This window comes from Mercenaria mercenaria, chromosome 4, assembly GCF_021730395.1.
Source record: "Mercenaria mercenaria strain notata chromosome 4, MADL_Memer_1, whole genome shotgun sequence".
Taxonomy (NCBI): Eukaryota; Metazoa; Mollusca; class Bivalvia; order Venerida; family Veneridae; genus Mercenaria; species Mercenaria mercenaria.
The window spans coordinates 18,149,282-18,164,248 of record NC_069364.1 but is presented as its reverse complement, the minus strand read 5'-3'; the positions used below and the strand labels follow the sequence as shown (position 1 = coordinate 18,164,248).

Genomic DNA, 14,967 nt, shown 5'->3' with positions numbered 1-14,967 from the left:
TTTAAAGCCTGGCACCAACCACATTCGTTAACTAGCTGGCGGCTCACAAATCGGCCATGTAAGAACGGATCCCTGTGGGTCTCGAACATTCGATCTCCCATTCTAAATTCGGATACCGTAACCGCCAGTCAATGGTATTTGTTGAGAAAATAATGAATCCGCTTTAAAGTTTGTAGCTCGATTTTCAAGGGAAAAGCCTCTGTTTCATTTACTTATCAATAATAACATGCCGTCGTTATTTGAATTCTAAACGATGAGTCCAAATGATTAGATTTATGTATTTGTATTTAAAATATATAATTCTTAACCTGAGTTTCTCCGACCATTTGATGGTCCTTAAAGGAATATATACAATGATAAAATGTTATTATTTATACATTATGCATTATTTCCCTTTATTGTAGCTATCTGTGGTCATGTAATGTAACTGACGAAAAGTTAAAACTTCCGCTTTTCAATTTGTAAGCGAAACATGGTGCTTGTCTGTCCATAAATATCTAGTTCTTAACTTCACTGTTTCCTTCTTCCTAGTGTTTAGTAACTCGAAATGTTCATGTTATAATATCATAATATCATATGTATAAGCTTTTTCTGCATCTTATTTAATAAATATGTACAACTTTTCTTTTATAATTATGAAAACGGTGCCAGAACAATTCTAAAAATATCTTAAAACATCATCTTTTTATTGAGCTTAAGAATAATACGTCTAAAAGTTTATAAAGAAAATTCTGCCTAAAGAACGTAAAAGTGAAAGGAATATAATATTTACCATTGTACGAAATGGCGTTGGTGTCGTCATGATTTCACACTTCAAACTATGAGAACCATTTGCTAGTATATTTTCCAGAAGATGACCATGGTTCTCACAGTATACCTAGTGGAAGGACATAACATGTACAGTGGCATCGTCTTTCTGGTCTGGTACTAGTAGGTCTAACGTGGCGAAATATGAACTTTCAATTTACTATTAAATGTTACCTTTATTATTGACTTATTATTTATTTGATAGAATAGAATAAGGAGAAATACCTAGCATCAAACGTAAAATATTTTAAATGTTAACGTTATATTCAAAATGACATAATAAAACTAATTTCAAATATCTTTGCTGACTAAACTGAAAAAATATAAATGCTCTCCAAGATCTTCTTTTACTAGACAATTGTGAAGCAAGTTCTACAACTTATTTTAATCACCCTCGAAATCCCATTCTTGATGGAATCCATCGCTAAAAGGATATGAAGGAAGAGAAGTTAGTTTCCCTTTTAATGCTGAGCGCCAAGCCAGGGAGCTACTGTACCGGTACCATTTTTTATATCTTTGGTATGACGCGGCCGGTGATCGAACACACGACCTCCCGCTTGTGTGGGATAATGTTCATTTTGAATCAGGTGATAGCGTCCCAATACCTGACTTTCTTTTCTTCCCTATAAATTTTGTTTACAAAGATAACACTCTAACAACTTAGATCTTCCTTTTTCGATGTCACTTTTCTTTACTGTCCCTTATCGCGTAATTTATATCAGTTGTGATACAGATTTATTGTGTTTAGTTTAACTATAATAAAGGTTTACTGCTTGTTTATTGACATTAAGTTAGGCTACACGGAAGAAAATGTTGCTAAAATGATAATGCATGGTTTCTCATTGAAATTACCATTATGGAAATAGTAAAGTTATTTCTGATTTTGACAATATTCACAGGTAAATTCTTGAACTATACATTACCTTAACGTCTTACAAAATGTTCTTCAAATAATCTAGTGATGACGGGTTTCAGAAAATAGTTAAGTATGAAAAGTAAGATATATATTTGATTTGTACATAGTTTGTTTGCTTGCTGGCTTTCCTAGACATGTTCCATGTAATATTTGACTCTATTCTGTTCTATGTACTTCTAAATGCAAAGTTGAAACACGATTCACCAAGCAGGTCATAGAAAGTATCTTCTGTTAAAGAGCCCTCGTCTTAACGGATTTAACGTAATAAGTTATCATCAATAAGTAATGAAATCAGTCTACAGTGGTTTTATACTAAGATATGTTTAGTTGTTTAAGTTTGATGTAAGGACAGTCATATACCAGTATTGCCTATTTTATGTAATAAGAACTCGAGAAATGTTTATTTTCATTAATCATTGAAGGACACTTGCTTATCAGAAACCTTATATAAATTGAGAAAACAGTGTTTCAGTTGTCGTCAAATATACAACACAGAAAAAGATATCGATAAGTGTTTTCCATATACAAATATCACTGTAAGTTTCATTTGTAAGTGATGATATGGCGTAAAAATATACAAAGAATGTAAAAAAAAAATGATTGTCTACATGATCCAGCTGTCGGTAAAACATCAGAGGTATTTCAAGGTAGGAAAAACCTTATAAGCTAAAAATAATTTTGTAAATGTCTTGTCATTAGTTTCGTTCATTTATAAAGAGGGTATATCAAGAGCGCTTTGGACAACGTAGTACAATAGCAAAGACAGCAAAAATAGCAAAGAAAAATGATTGTTTTTCTCCCCTCGCTTGGCAAATATTCTTTGAATCATGCAGTTTAACAGATGGCTAAATTTACAGATACGCATACGAGAACATTCGCACGAAATATGAATGTTTTGCACAAGCTGTTGACATAATGGTGTATATGGGTGAATATTGGAATAGTCTTGCCACACTTCCGATATATTTAAACGAACATATATCAAAACGGTTTGCTCCAAAATACAAGAAAATTACGTAAACAAGGAGTTAGGGTATACAAAAATGTATGAAAAGTATATACATGTATATATATAGTTAACGGTTTTGTTGACCACTTCCCAAAACTGTCATTTCAAGTTGAATTAAATTTAAAAATTAACGATATTCATCATAATATTTCAGTTTAACTTGCCTCCTACAAGTTTCTTGCATTTCTATTGGTCAATAGACGTCACGTGGAGACAGGATATAATCCATATTCTGCAAGCACATTTCAGATATGAAATTTGATTAGACAAAATGGCTGCCATATCGCTGGCGTAATAGAATCAAACCAGATTATTAATTAGCTCCAGCGATAGATATAGTTTCCGAGCGTAAATTTAGTGTTTGTTTCCTTGCCGTTTTCATTCTCTTACTTAGTACTTAGATTAGGCTCGTGAAGTTTGAGAAAAGTCAGCCGTAAAAGCGGAATAACTCTGTATGGGACACACGGACGTTGAAATTTTGTTTAAGTTAAATCATCGTAAAACAAAGAAATTGATATATTTGTTATTCAGCAGTTTGTTGTAAGATCATTTAATCTACGTGCAAGATAAAGGATTTAACAGGAAACGGGATGAAAGCCAAAGTTTCAGGACGTTTCTGACATCGTGAAATCTGGTGATTTTCGAAAGAATGGAACAGAAAGCTTCTTTGTGTTTCTGATCTAAACCAGTTCATAACCTGTTTAAATGCGCTTTTGTGTTTTGTGATTTAATCAAAATACAGGTCATTGGGCATTTTTTGGCTGGTGTTAATCAACTATAAACAAAACATGATGACCAAACATATGACTGCAGGATTCCTGTCTGCACTGTAAGTAGCTTTGTTACTTTACAAAATGTGTCGATTATAGCATGTAAGTAAAGGGTAGTCGGCAAGATGAAATCGTTACACAGCTTGTTGGTGACAGGATACGGGATATACGCTGTCGGGGATGCTGTCGGGCAAATCCATTTCCTCGGCAGCGTATATCCCGTATTCCTCGACAGCGTATATCCCGTATCCTGTCACCAACAATCAGTGCAACTAATAATATCCTAAAAAACAATTCGCTTTGAAAAACTAGTATATCATATGACGTAACCTGACTCCGATAGGTTTGTTTTAGAAAACAAACATGCTAAAACATAGAAGTTGTAACTACAGCATCCTATTGTATTCCACAATCGCTGTTGGCTTTAAGTAGTAAGTAAAAAAGTTAATGTGTACATTATGTGTTTCCACACGGTCAGAGATGTAGTTACACGACAATATATCTATAATATATTTTAAATACATGTATTTGTCATAACTGTTAATGTAACAGACCTATAATTAGATCTTATAAGTTTTGCAATGCACTTTGTTCTGCAGAACAAATTAAATTACACACAGTGTCATCAAGATTGTTTTATCGAGACTATGCGTTGACTGACATCTGATTTTTCTGTGGACTTCTCTAAAACAGGCAACACTTTTAAATATCCATTATTCTTACAAATTATTGAAGTCAATCGGAAGGTCAAAGACATTTAATAGCATCGCATGTTCCCAAGACTAAATTGACTTTTGCCGAACTTAGTACTTATAGGTCTATAAACTCAGTGTGCTTTCACAAAGTAATGTTAAAAATAATGGTACTGTATGAAATGGCTTTTTTTTCAGAAAATATACTTTTTGATTTAAAGATAGATTTTTTGTTATTGTCATCTATACAAATAGAAAATATGGTAACAAATGAAATTATATCGCAACCTTAAGCATTTTAACAAAAATATATTGTAAAAATTATATATGTAAAGAATAGAATTTAAGAGGGATTTTTGTGCTTTAGAACTTGCCATTTAGTCTTGTTTACTTGATGAAACATCTATATCATTCGTCATACTTATCAGGATTTGGTTCATATGCAGATTAGGGCTCTTGGTGCTTAATAAAGTAAAGTTTTCAGTGTCAACTCTTTTCCCTTTGTAAAGGTTTTGTAACTATTTGCCAAAGGTACTGCTTTGCGTATAACAAACACTATATGTAAACTTTGCGGGGGTGTTTTAAAGTTCACATGACGAAACGGGCGCAAGATCTGTACTAGGTCACAAATTCTGCATAGTGTGCGTGATGCTTTTATCGATGAATACTTACTTAATGTTTTGGATAAGAATTTTAATACTGCTCGTTGAGATATTATGTATAACCTACTTAACAAATATCAACAACACAAACTGACTTGCAGAAGGTTGATGGTTCAGCGCCTGTCCATCTACGCCAGAAATAATGACCTGGTCCCGTGTTCACAAAGCATTTTTCGGTCTCAGCCGAGTTTGAGCTTTAAATTTTAATATCAATTTTACTAAAACTTCAAGACTTAATTCCAATTGAAACTGACCATCAATAATGAAAAGTCATTTGAAAAAAGTTATTAACTTAAAATTTAGTTTTAAACATGCTATTTAGATATAAATGACAAATAAAGTTTCATTATCAAACTCAGCTGAGACTGAAAATGTTTTGTGAACACGGGGCCAGAGTGGTAAATTGAGTGGTCATCCACCACCTGTAACTGAAAAAGTCGCCGTATGACTTCATGTCTGTCGGTGTGCCTGTAAACCTAACATAAACAATAAATCAAAATAAAGCTTTATGAAATAGACAATAACTTGCTTCCGTAATTCCTGTAGTGTCATCGTAAATTACGTAAACTTGCTAAGAAATTCCAGAAATATAAAACTCGCATTAAATTCAATCCATCCCGCGAAAATATAGGTTAATGTTGAAACATTATTACAAGTCTGCTTTAAAATTAAAACATGAATAAAATAAAAAAAAACATTCTGTTTTTCAGATTTCGTGAATTCTTCCCAACGCCAGTCGTCATCCTTATGTTTCTTACAAAATGAAAATGATACCCAAAGCAATATTTGTCAAGAAATGTCTGAGAAGTTATCATGTGAATCAGAAAAGGTAATAATGATAAATGACATAAAATATACAAAAAAGACAAAACCTGGACCTGAGAGGATGCAATGTAAGGATTGCTCTCCGGATGCTGGATCAGATGTGACAGATTGGGATATAGACTTTACTGAATTTAAAACCCGACTGTATCAAACATGTTCGAAAAAGAATGGATGCGAGTTTAATTCTACTGTAAACATACCAAACCAGAGGAGAGGTATACAATACATTTGGTTTGTCAAAATATCCTACAATTGTATAGCAGAAGGTAAGAAAACAACTAGAATGTACTATATTTTGTATAAGTTGTGCAGCTATAAGTTTAGTAATAAATATGATTTATGCAAATAACCAGACAATACTTTAGTAATTAATATATCGTCATATCGTCTGCATTACCACACTTAGTAACAAACATAACGTTCAACCTTCTTTTGTCCGTATTTTGTGGTTAGTGTGAAAATAGAGCATACCACACGATCCTAAGATCAACAAGTACGAAAGTTGCTGCAAGATGCAGCAAAAGGAAACTCCACGCCGAACAAAGCAGTGTATGTAGTACTGATAAAACAGGTGGTAATATAACAATGCTTGGTTCTTGGTTGTATACCCTAGGCAAACAGGACATCTGATGGGGTTTTTTGAATGTTGTAGAATTAACATTGCTTTTGTAGTGTGAACAGGATTTTATGTTCGTATTTAGTGACCTACTTATTGCCTGATCATTACCCATACGCGGTACTGACCTTGAAAAATTATTCTAAGTTCCGGTATGCACTCAGTTCCAAAAGAAAGTGTGCACTTAGTTTTCTGTTATTTTTTCTCGGTTATTTTCATGCAAACTTATAATGTTTGGTACCAAAATTTAAATCAGTTCGTAAACAAATTGGTGTGCATTTTAGATTTTGAGTTATACCTGAGAGTTAGTGTATGAAAAAATGAAACAAAAACGTCGGGGAATTTTTTGAAATATTTAAACTTAAAAAGTGCATACTTTCTTTTGGAACTGAGTATATGGAATGAAATGTATATGTATTGTGTACACAAGGTTGTTCTTAAATTCAGTCTTGTGGCGCAGTTGTTCATCCGAAATGCCTGAGTTTAAAACAAAAAGACTTAAGTAAATTGTTATCAAGACCATTATTTACCAATCCATGAACTAATTGCAAATTGGTTATTTGCGCTGTGCAATTTACAAAACACGCAAATTTGTTATATGTTATTTGCGCATAACAATTGCAAAGCAAATGCGAATATTATTACAGCTGAACCTGCCTGGGCGGTCACATGTATTAAGCAGTCACTTGTCTTAAACAGCTAGTCAGCTTACTTCCTATTGACTTTCTGTTCTAATGTCAACCTCTCTTCAGCAGTTACCTGCCTTTAGCAGCCAGATAAATGCTTTATGAAAATATCGTCTAATTGCCTAATTCTGATATAGAATAAACTGCACGGCTATAATTGAAGACCAGTGCCGCAACAGGCAAGAGAATTCACCAAGGCATGTTTCTGGGAAATGGTGTGTGTTTTGGGGCTGGGGGCGGTGTGGGTTGTACAGGGTGTTAGTTTTACACATCGACATAAATTTGAAACAATTTGTCATTGATATAAATCAACATTGCAGTTTTACATATTAAGAAAACGCTGCTATCGTAAATGTTATAACTTTGATATTCTTTCAGAGCGGCTATAAGAAGGTGACTGTTCCAAGCAGAGTCACACTATATACAGGTGACCGCTAATGCAGGCTAGACTGTATATCATTTTCATGGGAAAATGTACTTGTATAACTTAAGCTGTAAATGAAGTAAAATTTTTGACAATGCGTTTACAAAACTTACAAAATTTAACTCAGGCAGAGAAAAATATATTATAAAGTTTGGAGAACCGCAGAAAAAAATAAATAAAATAAATAAATAAACTAAATAAAATAAAATAAATTTGCTTAGTCGACTAAGTCTTATGATAGAATTAGGATACCTTTTCCATGAAAAGAAGGAGTCAAATCAGGCATTCCTCAAATATCCGTCACTGGAGGGACATTTGACTTCCGTGCTTCCTACTTTTAATTTCTGACTTCTGCACTTCTAGCAAGTTCTCGACTTCTTACTTCCAACTTCTAACTCTCACACTTCTGACTTCTAACTTCCTGACTTCTGACTTTCGACTTCAACCTTTCCAACTTTCAACTTGCGAACTTTACGTTTTTACTAAAAGTTTCCACACTTCTTACTTCCAATTTCCCCACGTCTGACCTCTAACTTCCACTCTTTTAACTTTCAACTTCTAAGTGCTAGCTTCCTGATTTCTGACTTCTAACTCCTACTTTCAAACTTCTTTTTTCGGACTTACAACTTCCTAATTCTGACTTTCGACTCCCACACTTCTGACTTTCAACTTCTTCACTTCTGACTTCTAATTTATTGACTTCCGTCTTTCAACTTCAAAACTTCTGACTTCCAACTTTCCCTCTTCAGAAGTCGGAAGTAAGAGGTATATAAGTTAGAAATCAGACGTCGAATGTCAGGAAGTTGGAAGTCAGAAGTGGGGAGGCTAGAAACCAGAAGTGCAGAAGTTATAAGAAGGAAGTAAGAAGTCAAAACGTCGGAAGTAAGAAGTGTGGAGGTTGGAAATCAGAAGTCAAAAGTCAGGAAGTTAGAAGTGCAGAAGTTAAAAGTCAGAAATGTGGAAATAAGAAGCAGGAAGTAAAAAGTGGGAATTGCAAAAGTTAGAAATCAAAAGTAAGAAGTATGGAAGTAAAGTGTCCCTCCAGGGCTTCCATACCTGTCCTATGTTTGTACTGAAATGTCATTTATACTGGCTAAAACATATTTCATGTATTATTAAATACCTACGTCATATGATAATTGTTGAACTAAAAAGACTGACAAACGAAAAGGCTAATATATACTATGCGAATGAAATACATGAAACTTAGCGATTGATAAATGAACTCCTTTGCCGTAAATTTGGCCGTAAATTTGGCTAACAGTGAGACACAGATTTCAATAAAAATAAGATCCAAAATATTTAAAGTTTTACAGGATCATTACCCAGCCTAATCCACGATGTATTTAATATCGCGTCTTCGTGTCTTGTTATTGCGTTTTCGGATCGAATTATCGGGCGATCACATCGTATCTTCGCATCGTGTGTTCACATTTTGCCCTTACCAGTGTATAGGGCGAGGAAAAGAAACAACAATGGCCTGAACGAAACACGTTTTGTTTAGAAATTTAATAAAAGAAGCCAAATTGCCCTCGTTGACAATTCATTTATCTGATACCTTTTATAAGTTTTGTGTGAAAAATATTATATGTATTTGGATCAGTTGAGAAGAACGTAAACTGATAACAAAGTATGCATTTATTGTTAAGGACTCAATAAAAAAAATGGTCATGATTCTAGAACAATTTATTTATTCCCCATTTAATGTATGCAGAGTTACATTACTACCAACAGCTAATCAAACTCATTAAAGAAACTTACGTTTGATCAGAAATGTTACCGAAATATGAGCATGTGAAATACGTGCCTCAACTTCTATTGCGGCAATTATGGACATATAGATATTGATTACCTTGACTCCTGATGCTGCTCAGACATTGAACTGATTCTTAAACTAGGGACGAATATTGTGGTATATAACACACCTTATGCTTTTTCTTACACCAGTAACGCATCGTTTAAAGCGACTTCTCAAGTTTCTTCTTACAGTAATACATGGCTACTAAACCATAGCGCCACCACCAAGAAGTGGTGATAAGGAAGAGAGCTTCGACATTTCTGTAGTGCAGCTATCACCAGTTGCAAACTTTAACTGTTTACAGTCTGTCCTATATCTTGATTGATGAAATTTATTTAAAAAATCGGAGAATGTAGTTTCGTGTAAGAACACTTTTCTACAGTATGACTGTAACTTCTTTAAAATATTATACAAAATGTAGTGTCAAGAGCTTTTCCTTGGATTCGCGAAATCATACTTTTTGATATATCTGTATTCGAGCTGTAATTTGATGCATAGACACACTATAAGATCATTATCGCGCATGCAGTTTGTCTAAATATGTACGATACTTACACATGCAAACATTAGCAGTTATGAAATGTCCCTTAAAAGAAATATACCAGTATTTTTAAATGTGGTGGCGCTATCGCATCAGTGATGGCACTGTACAGTAGTGGTGGCGCTGTGACTATGCTAGGCGATTTCAGTTCGGCTGCGACTACCAACGTACACATCTACCTTATTTAAGATCTGAACAGATTGAACAGTTTTATTTCTCATATAACCAAAATATTTCTAATCAATAAAATAAATCACAAACGGAAAAGACAGCAATTCGTAGCTAAGCATTTCCGAAATAATAGTGTCTACCGTATAATATTTCATATGGCCATTTTCGTCCGAGACATGCATCGTTATACATGTCTAATCAGCTGAACTCAATGTGTTTTAATCATTGTATTTCTTCTAGAAACAAGATACATGTGAAATTTTCCTGGCCGCGTCTCCAAAATGAAAGAATCTAAGTTTTTACGTTTTCTGTTTAAAACATTTAAGGAACATGTATATACTTCTGAAATGATTTTCTCTTTGTTAAAAAGCAAGAAATCAATTGACTTATCGGCCTAATTAATGACAGTCTTCACCTGCCCCAAATCAATACAATTAATTTTCGCATTCCTCTATTTCGCTAATATTTTCATGTGCGTTTACATATTCATTGTCATGGTTGGAATGTGTTTCATTTCTTGAAGTTTTTCTTGCTTTGAAAGTGACTGACTTGTCAAAAGTCTTGTCTTATTTGGAACATGATTTCAGTTTTATGACCTATCTTTTTTGATCAGTGAAGAAATAAAGCCCTTTTTGAGCGGTTGTATTTTGGAGGAGGATGTGTTTATATTGTAGAACTTGCCTTCAGTGGGATGATTGTGTTCATTTTAATTATCCCTTCGGGGAAAAAGGCTTGGCGAGATATTGTTCTGCTTCTTACTTGTTAGGAGAGGTCTACTTTCCCCTCGAGACTTCTCATCTGCAGATAAGCAGTGTCAGCATAATACCTGAATAGATAAAAGTTTTATAATGTTATCAAAAATTTAGTCGTTCAATCGTTATTCACACACATGTTTCTCTTGATTCTAAAATAATAATAAGACATTAAATCCAAAAAGGCAAATGGCAATCCCTGTAATCATTCCTTATTTCTCATGAATAAAACTACTTATTTGTAGTCAGACGTGCTAACGCTAACCGTTCGCCACAGCGCCACCACTACTGTATAGCGCCATCACTAGTGCGAAAGCTACACCACTTTTAAAATGCTGTTGTATTTCTTTACCGGGAGATTTTATTAGTACTAATGTATGTCTGTGTGAGTATCATACACATTTAGACCATTTGCTTGCACAAAAATGTTCATATAGTATGTCCATGCATCGAAATTTAATTGGACTCCATAGATGCCAAAGTTTACAAACGTTGGAATAAGAAAAGCTCTTGACACCACAATATTTACATAATATCTTAACGAAATTACAGTCAGATAATAGTAAAATTGTTCTTTGGCTTTATATCAACGAAAATGTAACGTAAAATATAAATTGAACTCACATACCGCTGAAAGTTGTCTTTTTCCTTATCGCCACATTTTGGTGATGGCGCTAGGGTTTAGTAGCCGTGTAATAGTAATTGCAAAGAAATTAATATACATTGTAGTCATACTTAATACGCATAATTGTGAAATGATGAAATCTCATTAAAATAGCTGTACATTTTTTTTTGCATTAAATACGGAAATTTTCAATAATGTAAAGTGTGTTTATAAAAGAAAACTGTACTCATATTCACATGGTGGTTGTTCTTCACACAAAAACTAGGCGTGAATTAGGACGAGATACATAAATGCATACAAATTAGCATGACTACTTTAGTCATTTATTAAAATCGGATTCGTAGCATGCACAAAAGCATTGTCATGTTAATTGAACAAAATGGTTTCTGAGTTTCTGACGAACTTATCTTTTTTTCCGTCAAATTCGCTATTGAGATTTATTAAGATATTGGTATTGTAATCATAAAATCCTAACTGTATGCAGGTCTGTTCGAAGATATGTGTTCATCATGGCGAAAGACAACAGACTCATTACATATATCACTGACTAATAATAACTTTATCCCTCGCCACTGTAGCTGTATCATTGAGGAGGATTTGGGATATTTAAACATAACAGTTATTGACTACAGACCTTATTACAGTGACGTTTATTGTGCTAACAGCTCAGTTTTTGTCGATGATGATGAAAGGTTTCAATGTTGGAAAAACGGCACAGATTCTTCTGTGTATAACAGACCGATAAGCAAAACGAACAACAGAATTAATGTAACAGTTTTAATTGGCAGTAACATACCAGAAGATTTTTGGATGTTTTGGATACATGTAGAAGGTATTATTTATTCCTCTCTTGTCCATAAGAAGTGGAACATTTGATAGATATTTTTTATGGCAACATTTTCATCATGAAAACGTTAAAAGCTGCTTCACATATGTATAAACACAGGGCATGAAATTCATCCTCTACCATACGCATTCAGACCAGGGGGATTAAACCTGAGGAAGCCATAAGATCAGAGAGAGAGAGAGAGAGAGAGAGAGAGAGAGAGAGAGAGAGAGAGAGAGAGAGTGGTTTTTAGATAAGTCATGTCCGGTTAACTTAGTCTAGCTCTTTGTGAACAATCAACCTGTTACTTATCGTGTCCAGTGTATAGCACCAATACATGCAAAACCCTATTTTATCGGAAGAACCAGTGCTGGGCACTTAAACTGGCGGGATACACTAAATTTCATTTCAGATATATCAGTGCAGGGATCGGGATTCGAACCCCGGACCTCTGTATTGACAGTCAGAAAGTTTCCTCTAGACTACCGAGCCATCAAAGTATCTTTTAGGAAAATTCAATGGATTGTTTCATTTTTTCAATGTTTTGTCGTTATAAACTTTCCATAAATGAGCATTAATTTTAATAGAAGAACGACATATACAAATGTAATCATCTAAGAGAGACTGAACTGTTTCTCTGAAGTCTCAACTGAAAGCACAACATGTTCGGTAACGTTGGCTTTAACAATTTTTGAAAATTCATGTAGGTTTTAACGTGAGTGTGCAGTGCAATTCAAATATGTCTACATCAACGACGACAACGACGACAATGACTATGACAAAACCACCACCACCACCACCAACAACAACAACAACAGCAGCAGCAGCAGCAGCAGCAGCAGCAGCAGCAGCAGCAGCAACAACAACAGCAGCAGCAGCACAAACAACTTTATCTACCCCATTGCAATCTGAAAAAGTGCCAGAACAAACAACCATCATCCCATCGTTATCCTATGATGGTAAGTAAGTTCGACAATTCTAATGCTAGAAATCGAGATACACATAGAGCTACTTAAGTTTTATTAGATGTAATCAAATCTACAATAAGATCATTTAGAAGCAAAGAACCAAGCCACGCAGAATGAGAGAAAATTCGTTTTAACAGATTCTGTTGATGAAAGGTAATAAAATATGCAGCATCCTTTACACTGCCCCTCTAGTTTAGACTGTTGCCATGTAAATTCCTGCTTAAAATAAATTATAGGCATTCTTACTTTAAAGCATTAAGTTAATCATTATATGTCAATATATGTGAAAAGTAAAATCGTGAATAAAGTGCAAGCTGAATTTATTGTGTTTTACATATCATTTCCTGCATGATTTAAGTTTTTCTTTTTTAAATTGTACATAGGAGCTAATCTATTCATATCTCCATAATAAGAGAAACATTCTTATCTTAAAGTATCATTTTAAGTGATGTTTTTGTGTAAAAATGGTTCAGTTTTAAGAAATAACAGAGACATACAATGCAGAATTAAGCTGCTTTGGAAATCGCTTGTATTGATTTCTTTCAGACAGTTCAGAGGATAGCATTTCCGTCACTTCAACAATTGCTGGGGCGTCAACGGGATTGATTGTGCTTCTTGTTCTGATAGCTATAATTATTTATATTGTTTACAGAAGGTATATACTTACAACAACATGTTTCGAACGTATAATTAAAATGTGAAACAAAAATTACTATAAATATTTTGGTCATAAAATAAAAGCATAGAAACTTCTTGTATCTTCTTCAATACATTTTGAAATACAAAACATTTTAAATATCACTTTGTTAAGCTTATATGTACATTCTTAATCATTAAGTGCATACCCCAAAATGTTAAATCATCTATAAGAATAAAATCTGTAAGAAGATGTAAAAAAAAGACGTAAAACATGTAAGTCTATTCATTACAATCACCATTTATATTAACAGGAGACTAAACAGACCGACTCGCACAAAGAACAAGGAAAATATATATGCTGACGTTCATGATAAAGAAAACAAGAGAAAGAAATCTAAGACTAAGAATGGCATCATAAATATGTCCTATGAAAATGGTTGTGAAGAGATTAATATTACGTTCAGGTCTTCTGAAAATATTCAGAAAGTAGAGAACAATGTATATTCAGAGCCAGCTGATGCGGCCGTGGATGACATTTACACAGAACCAGTTGAGACAGAGGGAAATATACAAATTTCAAATACCCGTAAAAATGCGGAGCCGGTTCATAATTACCAGGAACCATACGATACGACATTATTGATAAGAGATAATGACCGCATACCTAACTACACAAAAGTCGTAAAAGGTAGTGAAAAGAAGGACGTATATAACACTCTATCTGAAATCGATAACTATTCACACATACATATTCTTACAGATGTATCGAAAAGTGTTGACAACTATTCTCACATCAAACTTGGACAAGGTCAGGAAAGCGCAATAAACTATGGCCGCTCGACGGATATGTACAGTCATATCAAAGTGGATAGTATCCAACAAGAAGTTTCTGACAATGTTAAATGTCAGCCAATAAAGGGAGATAACACTTTCGAAGAAACGGAAGAATATGATCACCTAACACATTATTCAAATCACTGAACTGTGAAAAAATAAGGACCCTGTTGACATTTTAGAAAACTTAGAAAAACGAATGACCAAGTTAAGGAGTTTATACACTAAAATGTCTTTACAATAAATAAAACATCATACTAGTGTTTCCCACCAAGTCTAGTATTTTGAATCAAAATTGAATAGGCGGTTGGTTTAACAGCTTGTTAAAGTTTCATAAAACTTTGTCCAGGTCAACTATTGTTTAACTTAAACTGAAACTTGCTTGAAAATATATCATCAAAATATA

General features: G+C 33.8%; 1 protein-coding gene across 2 annotated transcripts; it reads left to right on the top strand.

Moving 5' to 3' along the window:
* Window positions 1–1,556: 1,556 nt before the first annotated feature.
* Window positions 1,557–14,967, top strand: LOC123551097 (uncharacterized). 2 transcript variants are annotated; one of them, XM_053540588.1, is made up of 7 exons: window positions 1,602–1,706; window positions 3,475–3,561; window positions 5,567–5,947; window positions 11,779–12,126; window positions 12,828–13,079; window positions 13,635–13,743; window positions 14,039–14,967. In XM_053540588.1, exons 3-7 carry the CDS (start codon window positions 5,653–5,655, stop codon window positions 14,706–14,708), a joined length of 1,674 nt encoding a protein of 557 aa, XP_053396563.1. In that variant the 5' UTR covers window positions 1,602–1,706; window positions 3,475–3,561; window positions 5,567–5,652; the 3' UTR covers window positions 14,709–14,967. The 2 variants fall into 2 exon arrangements, with proteins under 2 accessions (XP_045195722.2, XP_053396563.1); XM_045339787.2 differs by lacking the exon at window positions 3,475–3,561 and having other exon boundaries at window positions 1,557–1,706.